Source organism: Chiloscyllium plagiosum, chromosome 40 (genome assembly GCF_004010195.1).
Source record: "Chiloscyllium plagiosum isolate BGI_BamShark_2017 chromosome 40, ASM401019v2, whole genome shotgun sequence".
NCBI classification, from domain to species: Eukaryota; Metazoa; Chordata; class Chondrichthyes; order Orectolobiformes; family Hemiscylliidae; genus Chiloscyllium; species Chiloscyllium plagiosum.
In genome coordinates this window covers 16797155-16819613 of record NC_057749.1, presented here as the reverse complement: position 1 = coordinate 16819613, position 22459 = coordinate 16797155, and the positions used below count along the sequence as shown (strand labels likewise).

Genomic DNA, 22459 nt, shown 5'->3' with positions numbered 1-22459 from the left:
AACAGCCACCCCACCCCTAACAATCTCTTTCTTAGACTTACTTGAACCAGTTGGTCAGGGTCATCATGACATAGAGTGAGGCCAGGAAGAACACAAAGTGGAAGGAGGAGTAACTGTATGTGACTCGGTCCCTCTCATCGTGGATCACCTCCTGGCCTCCCGTCACCTCCACCTCACAGCTCGGCAACTCCTCGTCCAGACAGCAGAAGCAACATGATGCTTTCTTGAACTCGTATCTGTAAACACGGACCATCCACGATGGCCCAAACACCTTGGCCAGGTAAGAGGCTTCGTTGCAAGCAAACAGCACGCAGCAGTACATGACGGCAGCTCCAAAGAAGGCAATGAGCCTGCCCTTGGCCTGAACGCCATTCTCATTGACACTCGGTGAGCACACACTGATGTTCTGACCCTGATATTGCACTGTCTCTGGGGGCCGGCTGGACAGGGCAGAGAATGTCAGGTACATGACATAGCAGCTGATGATGGAGGCCTGCAGTAGACTGCTGTGGGGCTGCCTTTGCTGAACACACTGACTACGGGATAACAGTGACACCAGGAAACACAGACTGATGTTCAAGATGAGCAGGGCCTTGTTGACCAAGCAGCCTGCAGGGTGGGTGTAGAACTTGTACATGAGCGAGAACGCAGTCACTGCCAGAGCATAGAACAGTAGGGTCACAGCCAGCACAGCAAGACTCCACCACTTCCCATGTGCAGCTCCTGTCATCCTGTCAGAGAGCAACAGCCACAGAGAGAGCCCAAGGTGATCGATGAAACATTACACCAACGCAATCCACATCGCAGACCGTTCCTGATTCACCTGGAACCACCAGACTGAAGCAGCAGGTTTAGTTCATTCACCCAGAATTACCCAGCTCCCAGGACAGGGATAGCACGGGGTTAGATTCAGAGTAAAGCTCACTCTACACTGTCCCCCATCAAACACTATCAGGACAGGGACAGCATGGGGTTAGATACAGAGTAAAGCTCCTTATACACGGTCCCCCATCAAACACTCCCAGGACAGGGACAGCATGGGGTTAGATACAGAGTAAAGCTCCCTCTACATTGTCCCCATCAAACACTCCCAGGACAGAGACTGCACGGGGTTAGATACAGGGTAAAGCTCCCTCTACACTGTCCCCCATCAAACACTCCGAGGACAGGGACTGCACGGGGTTAGATACAGGGTAAAGCTCCCTCTACACTGTCCCCCATCAAACACTCCCAGGACAGGGACAGCACGGGGTTAGATACAGAGTAAAGCTCTCAGTGAAGTCAAAATGTGAAACCACCTGTGATTTCTGACTTCTCGAGCCTCCCTGAGTGTAACTGTTCTCCTTTTGGTGATGGTGCCTTATTCCAGGTCCTGACTCTGGAATTCCCTTCCAGAACCTTTCGGACTCTGATCCTTGGTTTAACACCAGCTTCAAACAGCTCTCTAGCGGAGTGTTGCTATGGCCTCACTGAGGGAGTGTGCCCAGTGATTGGCCGATGCGTTGCCCGTTCCCCAGGTGGTTTGCTGACCCTGATACACTGGTCTTCTCCCTGGAGCTGCGCTGTCCCTGGGTGCTATCCCCCCAGGGGCACCCAACCCACTGACCACAGCAAACTCAGGCCCAGGCCACTCTCTGGAGCTGGGCTGGTGCTGGTCTGCCAAGTCACTGTGCCCTCAGTGATGAACACTACCTGATCCTGCACCATCAGGGAAGGGGGAGCTTTTGGGCCAGGAGACAAAAATCCACAGAATTGGACTCACCAGTTCTTGTTCCAGAAATGTGCAAACACACTGATGAGAGAGAGCTGCATCAAAATGAACAAGAGTGCCCCAGTAACGCCAACGTATCGCCAAACTGTGATCCACCCGGTAACAGCGTTGACCAGGGAAGAGAGACAGAAGGGAAAGTGCAGACATTCGTCAGAAAACTCCCTGACAGACATACACAGACGAGGAAAACTAAAGGAATCACTCAGACCAGAGGCCATCAGGTTCTGACTGACAGTCAGCTCACTCAGTAGCAGGGAGGGGTTTTGATTGTTTACTGGTATCAGCCTCGAGTAATGAGGTTACTACAACCTCAGTCACCCGGTGCAGAACCCCACAGTGACACCCTTGGCCCAGATCCATCAGGGTCCTCCCTGAGCCCCTCACTCTAATCTACAGGGAGAGTCCCACAGTCTTACGTCTGGAGAGATGTCTGCCTAATGGACCATTTGAATGCACCAAGACAAACGTCTGTCACCATCTCACTAATACACCACTCACTCCCTCACTCAGATGTTGTTCACACAAATTATTTTCAAGGAGAAAGTGAGGATTGCAGATGCTGGAGATCAGAGCTGAAAATGTGATGCTGGAAAAGCGCAGCAGGTCAGGCAGCATCCAAGGAGCAGGAGAATTGACGTTTCGGGCATGAGCCTGAAGAAGGGCTCATGCCCAAAACGTCGATTCTCCTGCTCCTTGGATGCTGCCTGACCTGCAGCGCTTTTCCAGCAACACATTTTCAGCACACAAATTATTTGTTCTCCCTGGTGACAGTGAGTAAGATCGAGTGGGTGAGAGAGACTGAGACAAAGTAATGAGGTAAAAACAATGACTGCAGATGCTGGAAACCAGATTCTGGGTCAGTGGTGCTGGAAGAGCACAGCAATTCAGGCAGCATCCGAGGACAGGCAAAATCGACGTTTCGGGATGAAGGGCTTTTGCCCGAAACGTCGATTTTGCCTGTCCTCGGATGCTGCCTGAATTGCTGTGCTCTTCCAGCACCACTGATCCAGAGACAAAGTAATGTCTATCAACACTGTTGCCTCACAGCAGAAGGGACTTAGGTTCGATTCCACCCTCAGGTGACAGTGAGGGCGAAGTCTGCACATTCTCCCCGTGTCTGCATGGGTTTCCTCCCACAGTCCAAAGATGTGCAGGTTGGAGTGGATTGGCCATGGGAGAATGCAGGGTTCCAAGGTTAGGGTAGGGGGATGGGTCTGGATGGGATGATCTCTGGTGTGGACCCGGACTGAATGGCCTCTTTCTGTGATGTAGGGATTCATTGAACAGTGGGACAGGGCTGGGTCAGGTGTGACAGAGGTGAACAGCAGCTATAGGTAAGAGGAATGGAGGGGGGGGGGGTGTTCTGGGGCAAATTTGGTTTCATTTGTTGGGGTTTCCTGCCATCTGGTGGCTACTAGTTGGCTATACACCAGCTTTAGCGTCCAATCTCATGTCAGACTTTACCACATAGAAATAGGCCATTTGGCTCATCTGGTTGGAGTGGGGAAGGGGAGATTTACCTGAATTCCTGCTCCTGTTCACACTGCAGTAACAGCTACTGTGTCTGAGGGTGACCATCAGGGCCAGAGTCAACCAGGTCAGGCTGTGCAGCACCCCATGGTTGAATATTCTGTTGCCGCTCACTATCTCTGAGTCATACATGAAACAGAGCTACCAAGATGGTTTACTGGAAGCTGCCTCTGTAGGGGTGAAGCAAGTTTATAAATTCACTCACCGTGCAGAAACGACTCATCGGGAATAAAAAAGGCAGCAGCGGAGATGCCGACCAACATCAGGAATTTCACAAACCAAAACCTAAACCAGAGAGTAACAGAGTAAATAACACCGAAACAGAGTAACAGAGATGAGTGAGAGAGACGGAGACAGTGTAACAGAGTGAATGAGCGACTGAGACACAGTAACAGAGGTCGGGGGAGAGACTGAGACAGAGTAACAGAGTGAGTGAGAGACTGAGACAGAGTAACAGAGTGAGTAACATTGAATGAGAGACTGAGACAGAGTAACAGAGTGAGTGAGAGAATGAGATAGAGTAACAGAATGAGTAACAGTGAGTGAGAGACTGAGACAGAGTAACAGAATGAGTGAGAGAGACTGAGACAGAGTAACAGAGTGAGTAACAGTGAGTGAGAGACTGAGACAGAGTAACAGAGTGAGTGAGAGACTGAGACAGAGTAACAGAGTGAGTAACAGTGAGTGAAAGACTGAGACAGAGTAACAGTGAGTGAGAGACTGAGACAGAGTAACAGAGTGAGTAACAGTGAGTGAAAGACTGAGACAGAGTAACAGAATGAGTAATAGTGAGTGAGAGACTGAGACAGAGTAATAGAGTGAGAGACTGAGACAGAGTAACAGAATGAGTGAGAGAGACTGAGACAGAGTAACAGAGTGAGTAACAGTGAGTGAGAGACTGAGACAGAGTAACAGAGTGAGTGAGAGACTGAGACAGAGTAACAGAGTGAGTAACAGTGAGTGAAAGACTGGTAACATAGTGAGTAACAGTGAGTGAGAGACTGAGACAGTAACATAGTGAGTAACAGTGAGTGAGAGACTGAGACAGTAACATAGTGAGTAACAGTGAGTGAGAGACTGAGACAGTAACATAGTGAGTAACAGTGAGTGAGAGACTGAGACAGTAACATAGTGAGTAACAGTGAGTGAGAGACTGAGACAGTAACATAGTGAGTAACAGTGAGTGAGAGACTGAGACAGTAACATAGTGAGTAACAGTGAGTGAGAGACTGAGACAGTAACATAGTGAGTAACAGTGAGTGAGAGACTGAGACAGTAACATAGTGAGTAACAGTGAGTGAGAGACTGAGACAGTAACATAGTGAGTAACAGTGAGTGAGAGACTGAGACAGTAACATAGTGAGTAACAGTGAGTGAGAGACTGAGACAGTAACATAGTGAGTAACAGTGAGTGAGAGACTGAGACAGTAACATAGTGAGTAACAGTGAGTGAGAGACTGAGACAGTAACATAGTGAGTAACAGTGAGTGAGAGACTGAGACAGTAACATAGTGAGTAACAGTGAGTGAGAGACTGAGACAGTAACATAGTGAGTAACAGTGAGTGAGAGACTGAGACAGTAACATAGTGAGTAACAGTGAGTGAGAGACTGAGACAGTAACATAGTGAGTAACAGTGAGTGAGAGACTGAGACAGTAACATAGTGAGTAACAGTGAGTGAGAGACTGAGACAGTAACATAGTGAGTAACAGTGAGTGAGAGACTGAGACAGTAACATAGTGAGTAACAGTGAGTGAGAGACTGAGACAGTAACATAGTGAGTAACAGTGAGTGAGAGACTGAGACAGTAACATAGTGAGTAACAGTGAGTGAGAGACTGAGACAGTAACATAGTGAGTAACAGTGAGTGAGAGACTGAGACAGTAACATAGTGAGTAACAGTGAGTGAGAGACTGAGACAGTAACATAGTGAGTAACAGTGAGTGAGAGACTGAGACAGTAACATAGTGAGTAACAGTGAGTGAGAGACTGAGACAGTAACATAGTGAGTAACAGTGAGTGAGAGACTGAGACAGTAACATAGTGAGTAACAGTGAGTGAGAGACTGAGACAGTAACATAGTGAGTAACAGTGAGTGAGAGACTGAGACAGTAACATAGTGAGTAACAGTGAGTGAGAGACTGAGACAGTAACATAGTGAGTAACAGTGAGTGAGAGACTGAGACAGTAACATAGTGAGTAACAGTGAGTGAGAGACTGAGACAGTAACATAGTGAGTAACAGTGAGTGAGAGACTGAGACAGTAACATAGTGAGTAACAGTGAGTGAGAGACTGAGACAGTAACATAGTGAGTAACAGTGAGTGAGAGACTGAGACAGTAACATAGTGAGTAACAGTGAGTGAGAGACTGAGACAGTAACATAGTGAGTAACAGTGAGTGAGAGACTGAGACAGTAACATAGTGAGTAACAGTGAGTGAGAGACTGAGACAGTAACATAGTGAGTAACAGTGAGTGAGAGACTGAGACAGTAACATAGTGAGTAACAGTGAGTGAGAGACTGAGACAGTAACATAGTGAGTAACAGTGAGTGAGAGACTGAGACAGTAACATAGTGAGTAACAGTGAGTGAGAGACTGAGACAGTAACATAGTGAGTAACAGTGAGTGAGAGACTGAGACAGTAACATAGTGAGTAACAGTGAGTGAGAGACTGAGACAGAGTAACAGAGTGAGTGAGAGACTGAGTAACAGAGTGAGTAACAGTGAGTGAGAGACTGAGACAGAGTAACAGAGTGAGTGACTAACAGAGAGAGTGAGTAATAGAATGAGTGTGACAGAGACACAGTAGGATAGTGAGACTGAGACAAAGTAACAGAGTGAGTAAGAGTGAGTGAGACTGAGACAAAGTAACAGAGTAAGAGTGAGTGAGACTGAGACAGAGTAAGTGAGTGAGTGATATTGAGACAGAATAAGAGAGTGAGTGTGTAACAGAGAGACAGACCAAGACAGAGTAACAGAATAAGAGAGTGAGACTGAGATAGAGTAATAGAGTGTCACTGTGAGAGTGCTATCAGCCACAGTGAGGAATGTTTGATCAAGAAAATGTGGAAATGTGGAGACGTGAGTTTAAAATCAAACTGAGAAATTGTGACCCTTTCAGAGAAAATTAAGCAGGTCAACGTGCAGGCAATGATTGGTCAACAAGGGAATGGATCAATGAGTGTGTGTGCAGTGATTGGTTTGGTATTGTTACAGTCTCTCTCACACAGAGACAGGTTTAGATCCTCTGGTTACCCGTTGTGAATCAGGGCTCTGTAATCCCGACTGGACTTGACGTTGAAGAGGAACACACAGAGGAGCAGGTAGAAGCAGGCTGTGCCGAAACACACTCTGTACACCGCCGAATATCCAATTAACATGTCACAGTCTGAGCCTGGCTGCAACTGTTCACAGAAAGACCTGAAGAAAGGCACCTGCAGCAGAGACAGAGAGAGAGAGAGAGAGAAACAGAGAGAGTCAAACTGCTGCAGCATAGGCTCAACATGAGAAATGGAACCAACATCAACTATTCCTGCAGCACCATCAACTCCGTGAGATGCAATCTTTCTTCTGCCCAAAATGTCTGGCTCTCTCAGTGGGGCAGCAGGTTCCATAGTCTGGGGTGAGGTGCTGAGGGACGAAAGTCTGGGGCAGAGGCACTGTCTGAGAACTTTCTGTTATTATGTAGCATGTGGCCACTAATTTACTGAAACCCTTGTAGTTTCTACTGGAATAAAGGTAGTTACTTGTTAGTTCAAATAGAGGCGCCGCAGAGTAGAAAGTACTCACCTGAGAAAGGTGATATTTGTTATGTTTTCTGTACTGTCTGATTTGAATTATTTTGTAATTTTTTGTTAAATAATATTTTTGCAAAAGAAAAATCCAACCATGCTAAATATCGACAGGTTAAGGAGAGTTGAAACACAACAGTCATTAAAAAGCATTCACATCAGTGTGAGGGTGAGAGATCTCACTCAGCTCACCGCCTGGTTGCCCCACAGCCCATGTACACTCTCCCATCACTAACTCTACTCAAACAGTTGATCCTGTACCATGTATACTGCCTCCTCTTGGTGGAAGAATTGAACATTGCAGGTGGGAAAGAGGAAAAAGGAGGACATTTGGAACTCAGAGGACAGCAGCACTGGAGATGACAGAGATAGGAAGGAGGAAGTGAGGGCTTGCTAGGATTTTGCTGGAGAGAGAAGGCGCAGAGTGGATTACAGTTTGATGTGAACCCATGGTTTGTACTTACTCTCTCTCTCACTGACTCTGCAACTGTCCTGGAGAGCAGGAGGCAGCAGCCAGTGGAGCTGACAATATGATACAGGGTGTACATCAGCCGGGACCCAGAAGAGACTTTAATTCCTGGCAGGAAGGGACAGCACAGAGAGCAGGGCGAAGGGCCGCAGCAGCAGCTAATCTGAGAGGAACAAAATGGAACATCAATTTACAGCAGGCAACACCCAGGAAACAGGACCTACCCCCAGGATGCTGCACCTTCTGCACAGCCCTATCTAACCCAGGAAGATCTTCTTCATCAAATTAAGTACTGTCCAATTTGGAAAGGGGTCATATTCCACTTCAGTTCCCCTATTGTCCTTCATCAACCTCTCCCAGGACGGGGACAGCACAGCATTAGACATAGAGTAAAGCCCCTCTACATTGTCCCCATACAACACTCCCAGGACAGGGACAGCACAGGGTTAGATAGAGAGTAAAGCTCCCTCTACACTGTCTCCCATCAAACACTCCCAGGACAGGGACAACACGGATTAGATACAGAGTAAAGCTCCCTCTACACCGTCCCCCATCAAACACTCCCAGGACAGGGACAGCATGGGGTTAGATACAGAGTAAAGCTCCCTCTACATTGTCCCCCATCAAACACTCCCAGGAGAGGGACAGCATGGGATTAGATACAGAGTAAAGCTTCCTCTACACTGTTCCCCATCAAACTCTCCCAGGACAGGGACAGCATGGGATTAGATACAGAGTAAAGCTCCCTCTACACTACCCCCCATCAGTTCCAGGACAGGGACAGCATGGGGGTTAGTTACACTGCACATCTCCTTCTACACTGTCCCCCATCAAACTCTCCCAGAATAGGTACAGCACGGGGCTAGATGTAGAGTAAAGCTCCCTCTACAATGAAATTGCCCGCTCTATTACCCTGGGAAAGTGTTGCTATATTTTCCCCATGACACCTCCTATGATGGGAGTAGCTCAATATTTTTCACAGTTCCCAAGTCGGTGGCCTCAGGAGCATATTTGTTCAGTTCATGCTACATCGTGATGATGACCTTCAGCAGAACAGTAACGAGTTGGCAGTCTCAGCCACCCCATTGAAAATCGCCAAATTGGTTTGCCTTTTGGATGTTCTCAGCCAGAAGAGACCCAGCACTCCATTCCAGTTTGTAATGACAGGTAGAGTGGCAGAATGAAGCTGTCTGTCTGCCCGCTCTCTGAGACTGAGTGAGTGGCTGTACACTTCTGGCACATTACCCTGAAACACAATAAGCCTGTTGTCCCATGCTGTAGCTTTATAGCACTGCTGGCAACAAGAAAAAACAACAGACACAGGCACAAATCCCACTATAATGGGAGGCTTCAATTAACATGAAACTTTGCAATTTCTGAATCAGAAACCCGAGAATGTAAATTTTCAGTGTGTAGGTTTGACAATACTCTTCAAAGTAAGTAATCTCCCATTGTTAACAACTCGGGGTGGACAGGAAAACTCACATGTCGTTAACTCAATGCTTTCTGGAAGGATCTAGCAAACAATCTCATGAGGTACAAACTCGATGGGCCGAATGGCCTTACTTCCACTCCTATGTCTTATGGTCTAAACTCTCCAGGTGATAAACAGAACTGTCAGAATTTGCCATGCTCCAAAAATCCAAGTGGCTTGCTCTGTAAACCTGGAGAGGAGTGTGTTCCATCAGGTTTTCAAACACTGGGGCAATAAATGTACACAGTACTGTTGATTAATTTGAATACAATTTTAACCCACACTATAAAAGTTGTCTCGGTCTAAAATTGGCATTCAAAAAATTCAATCCCTTCCTGAAGGCATTGACTCTCACCGGGAGAGAGTTCCTGAAGCTGCTGACTCGCACTGGGATACAGTTCCTGAAGGGGCTGACTCTCACTGGGAGACAGTTCCTGAAGGTGCAGATTCTCACCGGGATACAGTTACTGAAGGTGCTGACTCTCACTGGGATACAGTTCCTGAAGGGGCTGACTCTCACTGGGATACAGTTCCTGAAGGTGCAGATTCTCACTGGGATACAGTTCCTGAAGTTGCAGATTCTCACCGGGATACAGTTCCTGAAGGTGCTGGCTCTCACTGGGATACAGTTCCTGAAGATGCTGACTCTCACTGGGATACAGTTCCTGAAGGTGCTGACTCTCACTGAGATACTGTTCCTGAAGGTGCTGACTCTCACTGGGACACAGTTCCTGAAGGGGCTGACTCTCACTGAGATACAGTTCCTGAAGGTTCTGACTCTCACTGGGATACAGTTCCTGAAGGTGCTGACTCTCACTGAGATACAGTTCCTGAAGGTGCTGACTCTCACTGGGATACAGTTCCTGAAGGTTCTGACTCTCACTGGGACACAGTTCCTGAAGGTGCTGACTCTCACTGGGACACAGTTCCTGAAGGTGCTGACTCTCACTGGGACACTGTTCCTGAAGGGGCTGACTCTCATTGGGATACAGTTCCTGAAGGGGCTGAATCTCACTGGTATAGAGTTCCTGAAGGTGCTGATTCTCACTGGGATACAGTTCCTGAAGGTGCTGTCACTGGGATACAATTCCTGAAGGTGCTGACTCTCACTGGGACACAGTTCCTGAAGGGGCTGTCTCTCACTGGGATACAGTTCCTGAAGGGGCTGAATCTCACCGGGATATTAATTAAAAAGCCACTGTTTGCACAAGTTTTATTTTTTCTGATGTGTGGTCAGATAGCAAGAGACCCTGACTTCACTATGCAAAATCCAAAGGCAATGTTTCTTCATGTGGCTCTTTCATTAATACCACAGTCCCTTTCAGCTGCATTGACTGAGATCAGTAACTCAGTTTATGGCAGAGACACCGTTCTCCGTTGGGGTCTGCTCTCGAAGGTGCATCTCCCAATAAAACTGCAGGTGCTGGCAATGTGTTAATTCCCACGATAAATTTGGCGCAGAAATAAATCAGAAATCCCGGAAAAAAAGTTGTACTTACATAATCCCTTTCACACTCAAGTTCCTAACTGCTTTCGGCCAATTCATTATTTGCTGAATTGTCATCACTGCTGAAATGGAAGATAGTGCCGCACTACCTCAGCATTGACCATTTCACGGTGCGTCACTCCCTCAGCACTGACCCTCCGACAGTGTGGTGCTCCCTCAGCACTGACCCTGTAACGCTGCAAAATTCCCTCAGCACTGACCCTCCGACAACGTGGCACTCTCTCAGCATTGACCCTCCAACAGTGCGGCACTTCCTCAGCACAGACCCTCCAACAGTGCAGCACTCCCTCAATACTGACCCTTTGAAAGTGCGGCACTCCCTCAGCACTGACCCTCCAACAGTGTGACACATCCTCAGTACTGACCCTCCAACACTGCAGAACTCCCTCAGCACTAATCCTCCGACAGTGTGGCACTCCCTCAGCACCGATCCTCCGACAGTGCGGCACTCCCTCAGCACTGACCCTCTGACAGCGCGGCACTCCCTCAGCACTGACCCTCTGATAGTGCGACACTTGCTCAGCACTGACCCTCCGACAGCACGGCACTCCCTCAGCACTGACCCTCTGACAGTGTGGCATTCCCTCAGCACAGACCCTCCGACAGTGCGGCTCTCCCTCAGCAATGACCCTCCGACAGTGCTGCACTCCCTCAGCAATGACCCTCCGACAGTGCGGCACTCCCTCAGCACTGACCCTCCGACAGTGCCGCACTCCCTAAGCACTGACCCTCCGACAGTGCGACACTCCCTCAGCACTGACCCTCTGACAGTGCGGCACTCCCTCAGCACTGACCCTCTGACAGTGCGTCACCACATCAGCACTGACCCTCTGACAGTGCGGCACTCCCTCAGCACTGACCCTCTGACTGTGCGTCACCACATCAGCACTGACCCTCCGACATTGCGGCACTCCCTCAGCACTGACCATCTGACAGTGCAGCACTCCCTCAGCACTGACCCTCTGACAGTGCGGCACTCCCTCAGCACTGACCCTCTGACAGTGCTGGCTGGTTCTGGAAGCCATTCATCATCTTAAATCTCATTTTCCCTACTATCAATCTGATTCAAACACCAGCTGCTTTGACTTCAACTCCCCATCCCACTACTCGACCCATTTCTCTCTCATCTCACTGTGGTCCAATAAAGATATAGAATCAAATAATCCATACAGTGTGGAAGCAGGCCATTTAGCCCATCGAGTCCACACCAGCCCTCTGAAGAACATGTCACCCTGTCCCTGTATTTCCCATGCTGGACACTACGCAATCTAATATGGCCAATTCACTTAAGCTGCAAATCTTTGGAGTATGGGAGGAAAGTGGAACACCCGGAGGAAATCACACAGACACGGGGAGAACATGCAAACTCCACACAATCACCTGAGGGTGGAATCGAACCCAGGTGCCTGGCACTGCGAGGCAGCAGTGCTAACCACTGAGCCACCGTTCCACCCTTTCTTTCTCCTAAAGTTTACACAAGTCTCACACCTTTTATTTATGGGGACTAGGACTTTACTCATATCTGTTTGCTCGTTGTCCTCTGCCTCTACCACCCGGTTCCTGTCCTCCAAAACCCCGCTACCCTGCAACCTGGGTCCTCCCGGGGATGACAGATAATCTCCTCTCCAGGTTGCTGCTTACCTGTGCTCGGAAACTGCGCTCACACATACCCCCACAAATTGCAGATCTCCAAGGTCAGGGGACCCACAAGTTGAACGAGCCCTGAGCAATGTGTCGGCTCCTTTGCAACAGGCCGTGCAGTGCTGGCAACCCCAACAGCATGCTGCAGCAAAGCAATCCAAAAAGAAAAGCCCCACACACTGTTAAAATTTACTCTAATATCGAGCAGTAACTCCAGATGAACAAGGTTTCCTAGCTGACCAGTTTGGAGACGGTGTGGGCAGAAGCTGATCTTCCAGCAGGAATGTCAAATTTATGTTGAACCAGCATTAAAGCAGAGATTAGCTGCTAATCCTCTGAGGCTCCTTAAACCCGTCTTAACATGTGGAAAATAGAACCTGGGACAAACACTTTAAACTCTTCAGTACAGCAACGACCTGGAGATTGCTGAATGTACACCTCAGGAAGACTTCAATCCGAAATTTCATTGTTCTCTCTCAGTTTGCACCCTTCCCACCAAGAGGCAGGTTCCAGCTCCCTCCTCCAGTCCATCAGCACTGACCTGGCCACATCAGATTCAGGCCACAACTGGCAAGTTGGATAGGAATCTTTCAGGATAATTGCATTTAAAATTTTAAAAAGACTGATTCCCAGTCCTTCTATTGCTAGACAAGATCATCTCTCCTTTTCAACCTCACTCAGAATCTGCATGCCATTGGCAAGACCTATATTTGTTGCCCGTGAAGTGGTTGTAAGCCACTGCAGTCTGTGTGCTGTAGGTACACCCACTACAGACATAGAACTGTACAGCATGGAAACAAACCCTTCAGTCCAACTCGTCCTGATATCCTAAATAAATCTCTCTCCATTTGCCAGCGCTTGACCCATATCCCTCTGAACCCTTCCAATTAATATACCTATCCAGATGGCTTTTTAAATGTTGTAATAGCACCAGCCTCCACCACTTCCTCTGGCAGCTCATTCCATACACATACCACTCTCTGTGTGAAAACATTGCCCCTTAGGTCCCTTTCAAATCTTTCCCCTCTCACCCTAAACCTATGCCCCCTAGTTCTGGACTTCCCCCACCCCAAGGAAAAGACTATGTCTATTCACCCTATCCATGCCCAAGATTTTATAAAGCTCTATAAGGTCACCCCTCAGCCTCCGACGCTCCAGGGAAAACAGCCCAGCCTATTGAGTCTCTCCCTATAGCTCAAATCCTCCAACCCTGGCAACATCCTTGTAAATCTTTTCTGAACCCTTTCAAGTTTCACAACATCCTTCCGATAGGGAGACCAGAATTCCACGCAATATTCCATACAGTGGCCTAACCAATGTGGAGGGAGCATCAATGAGAGGCTGTGAATGACAATATAATTCCAGGCCAGGATGGTTTGAGAGTTGGTGGGGAACTTGCTGGGGCACCTCTGGCACTTGATGTTACAGGTGTGCTAAGCCCTGGTCTCCAACTTAAGGTTTTGGATCAAATCCCATTCGAGGTTAAAATGGGAAAAGGAAAAGTGACATTGGCATAGTACAGAAGGCTTTTCGAAAGGTCCCATGGTAGTTGCAAAGAAAAACAGAGGAGTTATCCCAGTATCTCGGACTTATGTTCATCCCTCAATTAATATGTCAGAAAAACCTCATGCTCATTACCACTTCTGTGTGGGGGATCTTGCTGTGCCGGTCTTGGCTACACTTTACCCACACTGGTGACTAAATTTCAAACACTTGGGAAACACTTTAGTTGCGGGAAGAGCTATAAAAATGCAAGTCATAGAGATTTACAGCACAGAAACAGACCCTTCGGTCCAACAAGTCTATGCTGACCAGATAGCCCAACCCAATTCAGTCCCACTTGCCAACACCTGGCCCATATCCCTCCAAACCCTTTCTATTCATATATCCATTCAGATGCCTTTTAAATGTTGCGTTATAATAGCCTTCACCTCTTCCTCTGGCAGCTCATTCCATACACGTACCACCCTCTGTGTGAAAACATTAAGCCTTAGGTCTCTTTTATATCTTTCCCCTCTCACCCTAAACATATGCCACGATTCCAGACTGCCCCGGCCCAGGGAAAAAACCTTGCCTATTTACCCAATCCATGCCCCTCATGATTTTGTAAACCTCTATAAGGTTGCCCTGCAGCCTCCAAAGCTCCAGGGAAAACAGCCCCAGTCTATTCAACCTTTCCCTATAGCTCAAATCCTCCAACCCTGGCAACATCCTTGTAAATCTATTCTGAATCCTTTCAAGTTTCACAACATCCTTCCAATAGGAAGACCAGAATTGCACACATTTCAATAGTGGCTTAACCAATGTCCTGTACAGCTGCAACATGACCTCCCAACTCCTGTACTCAATACTCTGACCAATAAAGGGAAGCATACCAAATGCCTTCTTCACTATCCCATCTACCTGTGACTCCACTTTCAAGGAGCTATGAATCTGCACTCCAAGATCTCTTTGTTCAGCAACACTCCCTAGGACCTTACCACTAAGTGTATAAGCCCTGCTAAAATTTGCTTTCCTAAAATGAATTTATCTGAATTAAACTCCATCTGCCACTTCTCAGCCTATCGGCCCATCTGAATACGATCCCACTGTAATCTCAGGTAGCCTTCTTCGCTGTCCACTACACTTCCAATTTTGGTGTCAAAAGTTTGTTGCAAACTTACTAACTATACCTCACATGCTCACATCCAAATCATTTACATAAATGGCTTCTTGGCCCAATGTCTTTGAGGTAGAGGTTGCTGGTTTGGAGTGTGGTGTTGGAGAAGCCTTGGTGAGTTAATGCAGTGCATCTTGCAAATTATAAACACTGCTGTCACTGTGCCTCAGTGATGGATGGAAGGTTGAAGATGGTGGATGTGGTGCCAATCAAGCGAGTTGCTTTGTTCTGGATGGTGCTGAGCTTCCTGAATGCTGTTGGGAGCTGCACTCATCCATACAAGTGGGGAGTATTTCATCAGACTCCTGACTTGTGCCTTGTAGATAGTGGACAAGTTTTGGGGAGTCAGGGGGTGAGTACCTCACTACAGAAGCCCCAGTCTTTGCTCTTGGAGCCACAAAACGTACATGGCCTACCCAGTTAAATTTGTAGGCAATACCAATGCCTAAGACATCAATGATGTATTTATTTAGTGAAGGTAATGCTGTTAAACAGGAAACAATGTTACTTTCTCTTTTCACTGTGCCTCTGTACACTTGACAATAAATTCAATTCATCGAAGATGGGCATACACTGGCACTTGTGCAGTTTGACTAGCTTGCAATTGATCAGCTGAGGCACTGCTCTGTATCCACATGCACAGTTTCAGTATCTGAGGAGGCGCAAACAGGTCTGCTCATATTTCCATAATCATGGAAGCCTTTTCTGACAGTTAATCGATTTAAGTGCAGAGTTCCACTATTACAGGAGGGAGTCAGCCTGTAACTGGGTAAAGACAGAGGACCCTGAAATTTCATCTCCATCACCACTAACTCGCTGCTCCATTGTTTCATGAGCAACTTGATTTCTACTCTAAGTTTTCTGGGTTTTTGACTATTTCCTCAGGCTGCTATGTCTACACCTTACCCTCTAAGTAGCTGTACAATTCTTCTGCCTTGCTATAGCAAGATTTTTTAATGGCGATTCCATACCCTGACTTCTCACTACCGCCAGAGTTCCAGAAGTTTTCTTTTGGCACCAGCCACTTGATTAGCTTTTAATTTTGTGTAAAGTTGACCCAGAAACCGGTCTGCCCCTTCATTCCATTCCACACTGTGGTCACCTTGTGACTGACGTGAAGTGCTTCACACACACTACCAGAATGCTTACTTGGTTAACCCTCCCATCCAGCTTGCAGCTTTTTTTGGATTTCAATATTTGTCCCATCCAAACACTTACATCAGAACTAGGGGCAAGGGGAGGTCATTCAGCCCCTAAACCCAATCTTTCATTCGATAAGATCACTGCTGATCCAGTTGCGATCTCAATTCTGCATTCCTGCCATTCATACCCAAGGACTGGAAACTGGAACTGACTGTGATGGTGGAGGCTCCAATGTCTTGCTATCATGTGGCTAAGAATTTCTCCCACTCTTACTGCCTGACATATTGGAAGGAATTATAATTTGTTCCTCGACTTGCTTGGGTAGGAATATGAACATTCTTCGGCCATTAAGTCATGGAATGGGACATGAACCTGCTGCTTCTAGTTCAAAGGAAAAGATAAGACCATAAGACAAAGGAGCAGAAATTAGGCCAATCTACCCATCAAGCCTGCACCACCATTGGATCATGGTTGATGGGGTTGAAAAACCTATTTCCCACTTTCTTTCCATAACCTTTCCCTTTGGCAATGAAGATAGTAGCCACTAGACCAAACCACAATCATTCTATTCTAATTACTGTCGATGCAGTAATTTGGTTTCTGAAAAGCTCAGCAGGTCTGGCAGCAGCAGTGGAGAGAAATCATTTAATGTTTCAGGTCAGTTGAGGAAGGGTCACTGGAACTGAAACTTTAACTCTGATTTCTCTCCATAGATGCTGAGCTTCTTCAGCAATTTCTGTTCTTGAGGGTCACAAGTACACTTCCAGTGAGAATTTTTTAGTCTCCTTCCATTCAAGAGAAAAGTTTTCTCCTGGCTGTTGAGCATCCAGGATTAAAGGAACACAAACTAACAATAAGAGTCACATCTTTTAAGAATGAAGGATCACACAAAGTTTGGAATTCTCTTCCACAAACAGAAAACTGACACTGGATCAACAGAAGACTTCAAACCTGAGATTGCAGAGTTCTGTAAAAACCTTGAGAAGAATACAGGGCAAATCCCTTCTGAGAGTTAGGTCACCACTCAGCCATGAACTAATTAAATGGTGGAACAGACTCAAGGTGGTATATGGCTCAGTCCTGTTCCCACGTTTCTTCTAATTTTTAAAATACAATTTGGTACACGCCCTTATGCTTCTGTGTATCATCCTGCAAATTATTTTTTGGGAAAGCCCTTGTCTAAATAATGAAGCATTAATTATCTAAAGGTGGACGTGGGCATCAGCCACCTTGTGCTGATGTACAGACTAATCAAGATCAAACTGAAATGGATTAAAATCAAGGAATCATGGAAATAGATGTCAGAAAAAAAAAATCGGAATATAACCAGGATGGTGGATGTTACCTACTCAGGGCTGACTGACTACACCTTGAAAATTGTTCTCACACACAGGGCAAGTATTCTCCAGAGCTCATCCCTGACCTTTGAAGAAATAATTTCAAAAGCCAGATAAACTTTGTCTGACAGAATATACCTAGAGACTGCTCAATAACGTTTAAAAAGATAAAGTGGAATTACAGATCCAAAACCTTACTTTAACTTGAGAGATTAAGCAGAAGTGGTGGTTTTAAACTGATAAAAGTCAACGGTCGGACTTCACGTGTAGAATATGCTTCCTCCCCACACTGTAAGAATCGCCAAAAGCAAACACATACCAAGGTTTGAGTAATGAGCTCAGGTTTATTGGTTCAAGTGGAGTCTTTTATTTCCTTTCCGATTTGGAGCATCGCACCCATATTCAGGATGTCAGTGTTGGATCTTCAGTAGTGAAGCATTCATTTCACTGAAATCATCCCCGTCCTGTCACCAAACAGCAGGCAGCAGTTGCACATAAGGTGGACCTCCGCTTCCATTCCATTTTGCTGCAATCTCTTTGGATTTATCCCCACCCCCACCCCCTTCCCAAACATCTCCAAAAAAGTGTCTCAGGTCAAGCACTGTGACCTCAGTCAGTGAGAGCTATCAAGGCTTCAACGACATTTCCCAAGTGCTCTCGTAAACCACGCTCTGCTGCACTTCGAGAGATCTCCATTTCGTTCATCTGGAGAGAAGAGGTTAAAATTAGATCAGTATTTTTTAAACAGATCAGTCCCCCTCACCTTCACTGACTTCTGCAGGAGACCCTCTTGGTTTTAAAAACACAGTTTCCGTAGAATTGTGAAAGAAGCAGATTCCATAGCAACCCAAACAAAAAATTCAAGTCAATAAATATGTGAAGGGAATAATGCTTACAGGGACAATAGGGAAAGAGCAATGGAAGTGGGACAAATGTGATAGCTTTGTCAAAGAGCCAGCAGAGGGCAGAATGGTCTCTTCCTATAAAGTTACAAAATCCTGGTGCTTATCCAATACACTTCATATTTTAGAACAGCAATCACTTTCTCAGCAACCAATGCAGAAAAGGCAATGAGATGATCGACCAGTTAGGTTCCTATTTAAGGGCTCTTGTAGCACAGTGGTAGTGTCCCTACCTCTGAGGCAGAAGGCCTGGGGTTCAGGTCCTACCTGCTCCGGAAGTATGTCATAACATCTTTGAACTAATTAATTGGAAAAACATCTTAGGTTGCTGGTTGAAAGAGGGAGATCTCTCTGAATATCATGGGTCCTTAACAGCTGGACTGGCAGAGGGAGCCACAGTTTATTGTTTTGCCTGCAAGACACCAGTCCCTTCCCTACTGCAATAAAATCATTCGGTGTGGGCTGAGGGCTGGAGTGGAGTTCTGTTGCAAAAAACAGACCAACAGTTTTATTTTAGTCCGCTGTTTTCAGTCAATTAATCAGTCTTAAAATGCCATCAGCTTTGAGTACATGAAAGTTAAAGTACTAAGAATGATGCACAATTATTTAGAGTTTGACCTGAAGGAGGATCTCTGGGTAAACATGGCAAAACCACAATCTGCTTGCAGTACATAATTAACTGATGGAAGTACATTACAAAAAATACTTCATAAATTTATACAGGATTTCCAGAAACAGGTCATTCAGCCCAAATGGTCCATGCTGGCGATATCTGTATAAACGTCCTCCCTCCATTTAGCTTCTCCCTAAATGCATGTTTTGTTGGACAGGCTGACTCCTGTAGAGCAGGGCATGGTATGGCATAGAAGAGCTGGAGTTACAGCTCAAACACAAACAAATACTTTTACACTTGCAAACCACTTACAATCAGTTCAACATCCTCCTTCCTGATGGTCACTTTTGCCAATTCTTTCTCCCTGCAAGAGAGGGAAATAAAATCAAAACACAGCTCTTTACTGGGCTGCGGAATACAAGGCACAGCTCGGTGGAATGAGAAGCTTTCACCTCAGGGATTATTCCAGACTGGCGAGGGAAAAAAGGATGTGAAATACTCAAAAATAGTCAGACAGCCCAAGGAACTGGATCAGGTAAGAGAGATACTGATCACCAGGAAGGTAACAGATTGCGGCTCCAAGTGGAGACTTTTGATTATGTGGAATGGGGTGGTGACAGATAGTGAAGAGAGGTTCCTGCAGGACAATGACAGCTGAAGTGTTTATCACAGGCCATCAGCTCAAGGAATTGGCTCCATCACTGACAGAGATCATGGCTGATTGGAGTTGATGATTATCCATTCTCCTGCCTCATTTCCACAAATCTTGATTCCTTCCATAATTAGAAATGCCTATCTCAGCTCTGAATACACAGGAAACATTTTGTTAACCAGCCCCTATGGTACCAGGAGTGCACTGGTTGAAGAATATTCCAATTGATCAAGAGGTGCACAACGTAAAAACACACACAAAGTAACAGAAATGTAATGCAGGAGGTATATGCATCACTATTATACTTTATTTACAGCATAATTCACAAATAATAATGCAACTTTGCCTTAAATAAAACCTACCAACAGAAAGCTTTCTCACCCACATCCTCAGCTGACTACCTAGACATTGCATTAATCCAGTAAACTTTGTGCGGTATTTGAGGTATAATAATTTTTGCCGGTTTATCGAGAATGCCAGTTAAAACATGACATAACAACTGAGCCTTTACAGCTCTCTGAGGTAAAGAATTTCACAGATTCATGCAGAAAAAATAAATCCTCCTCATCTCTGGTCTTAGATGGACAGCTCCTCACTTGGAGATTGAGCCCTCTGGTCCTAGACTCACCCACAAGGGGTCACAATCTCTTTGCACCTACCCCACGATGCACTGTTGATCAGAGTCACAACTGGGAAGGTATGATCTGCAAAGTATTAATTACGGAGGTTAGATATCCACTATGATACAGAAATCAATGCTCTGGGGCATTAGGAAATCAGTATGGGCTGAAGTCAGTTTTGGAAATAGGAACCCACAATGGTGGGGGACACCACTTGAGCTCACAAAAACATCACGGTCATTTTAAGTGAAGGGTTTGAACAGGGGAGGAGACCGCCAGTGTTATGGGTGGAAATTTGAAGTTTGGCTCAGTATCATAAATACATTGAGGTATCAAACATCTGGTTTAAGAGATGGAAACAGGGGCTGAGGTTTCTGACAGGAACTGGTCTTCTATGGAAACGCTTTCTGCACCCCAGCCCTGTCTGTTTGCAGTCCTTTCCCAACTGTTAAAGAGACTTTATTTATGGTGCAGAACATTCTGCATCTGTTCAGAGATTCTGACCTTTCCTGTTTAGCTTTCTGTTCCCGGGATCTTCTGTCTCCAATGACAGACATTGCCTGTAGATAAAATCACATAAGTCACAATCCACACACTGCCATAACCAAATCTACTTTCCACCCTCTATCTAACACTCCACTCCCAAAATCCTGACTATGCTCTATCACTCATCTCTCTCCTTACCATCACATCTCACCTACCTCCCTTTCCCAGACCCTCCTATCTTTTCCAACTCACCTCCTCCCTTTCCAGCACTGCGCATTCACCTTCCTTCCTCTATCTTGTTCCCCAAACATGCCCTCCCTCTCTTCATGGACCCCTCCTGCTCATCTCAATATTCAGTAGGAAATTGAGAAGCAAATATGTAAGGAGATCTCATATCTGTAAGAAACCTAGGTCTGTAATGGTAGCAGATTTTAACTTTCCAAACATCGACTGGGATTATCAATAGTATTAAGGGCTTGGATGGGGAGGAATTTTCTGGTTGTGACTTGGGAAGGGAGAGTGTGGGGAGGGCCATAGAAATGGGAGCAAAAGGAGAGGGGGTGCATAGTGGAAGGTCAGATATGCTGAGAGGATGGTGGGTATGGTGATGGATACAGTCATACAGCACAGAAACAGACCCTTCAGTTCAACTCATCCGTGACATGCAGACATTCCAATCTGAAGGGAGAAACTGCGGCACACCGGTGTGCCACATGGATGAGTGCTGGGTCCATTGGTTTTCATCATTTATACAAATGATCTGGATGTAAATATAGGAGACGTGGTTAGTAAGTTTGCAGGTGACAACAAAATAGTTGGTGTAGTGGACAGTGAAGAAGGTTATCTCAGAGTACAACAGGACATTGATCAGATGGGCCAATGGGTTGAGGAGTGGCAGATGCAGTTTAATTTAGGTAAATGAGAGATGCTGCATTTTGGAAAGGCATCCAGAGAGGGAATTATATAGTTAATGGTAGAGCCCTGGGGAGTGTTGCTGAACAAAGAGACCATGGGGTGCAAATGGTACGTCCTTGAAACTGGAATTGCAAGAAGATGGGGTAGTGAAGGCGGCATTTGGCAAGCTTGCCTTCATTGTCAGAACATTGAGTTTAAGAGTTGGGATGTCAAGTTGTGGACATTGGTGAAGCCACTTTTAGATGACTGTACACAACTCTGGCCACCCTTCTACAGGAACGATGCTGGCAACCTTGAGGGGGTGCAGAAAGGATTTACAAGGAGGTGGTCAGGATTGGAGGGTTTTAGTTATGGGAAGAGGCTGAACAATCTGGGCTTCTTTTCCCCAGGAGCGTTGGAAGTTGAAGGGTTACCTTATAGAGGTTTATAAAACCATAACGGACATGGACAGAGTGAATAGCCAAGGTCTTTTCCAAGGGTACGGTAGTCCAAACCCAAAGGGTATAGGTTTAAGGTGAGAAGGGAAATGCTTTAACAAGGACCAGAGGGATAACTTTTTCATGCAGAGCATGGAGCAAGCTGTCAGAAGAAGCGGCGGAGGCAAGTACAAATACAACATTCAAAAAGCATCTGGATAGATATATGAACTTGAAAGGTTTAGAGGGATATGGGCCAAACGGCATTAGGTCAGATTGGAATGCCTGGATGTCAAGGACAAGTTGGACTGAAGGTCTTTTTCTGTGTTGTATGACTATGTCCATCACCATACCCACCATCCTCTCAGCATATCTTCCCTTCCAGCTTATCCATCCTCGTTTGCTCCCATTCCTACAGTCCCCCCTGCCACCCATTAAAACTCTCCTTTCCCAAATCAGCTTACACTCTCCCATATCTTACTGCTCCTCCACCTACTCTCCATTTCAGTCTCCTCCTGACCCAATATCTCC

At 46.2% G+C, this 22459-nt stretch overlaps 2 protein-coding genes across 4 annotated transcripts in view; both read right to left on the bottom strand.

The window, feature by feature from the left end:
- The window catches only part of serinc4 (serine incorporator 4), a 16660-nt gene extending 4210 nt beyond the window's left edge, over positions 1 to 12450 (bottom strand). Inside the window, exons 1-6 of one of the 3 annotated variants that reach the window (XM_043680492.1) lie at positions 12186 to 12450; positions 7559 to 7726; positions 6559 to 6737; positions 3507 to 3586; positions 1763 to 1856; positions 42 to 731 (exon numbers count right to left, since the gene is read on the bottom strand). In XM_043680492.1, coding sequence (XP_043536427.1) covers positions 42 to 731; positions 1763 to 1856; positions 3507 to 3586; positions 6559 to 6737; positions 7559 to 7726; positions 12186 to 12212 — 1238 coding nt within the window. In that variant the 5' untranslated portion in view covers positions 12213 to 12450. Of the gene's footprint in view, positions 1 to 41; positions 732 to 1762; positions 1857 to 3506; positions 3587 to 6558; positions 6738 to 7558; positions 7727 to 10536; positions 10667 to 12185 lie in introns of those variants that run through there. The other 2 variants (XM_043680494.1, XM_043680493.1) reach the window with 2 other exon arrangements.
- Positions 12451 to 17648: 5198 nt separating this feature from the next.
- hypk (huntingtin interacting protein K) overlaps positions 17649 to 22459 on the bottom strand; it is a 5055-nt gene continuing 244 nt past the window's right edge. Inside the window, exons 2-4 of the mRNA XM_043680491.1 lie at positions 20616 to 20671; positions 19152 to 19203; positions 17649 to 18029 (exon numbers count right to left, since the gene is read on the bottom strand). Of these exons, the coding sequence (XP_043536426.1) occupies positions 17934 to 18029; positions 19152 to 19203; positions 20616 to 20671 (204 nt within the window). The 3' untranslated portion in view covers positions 17649 to 17933. The remainder of the gene's footprint in view (positions 18030 to 19151; positions 19204 to 20615; positions 20672 to 22459) is intronic.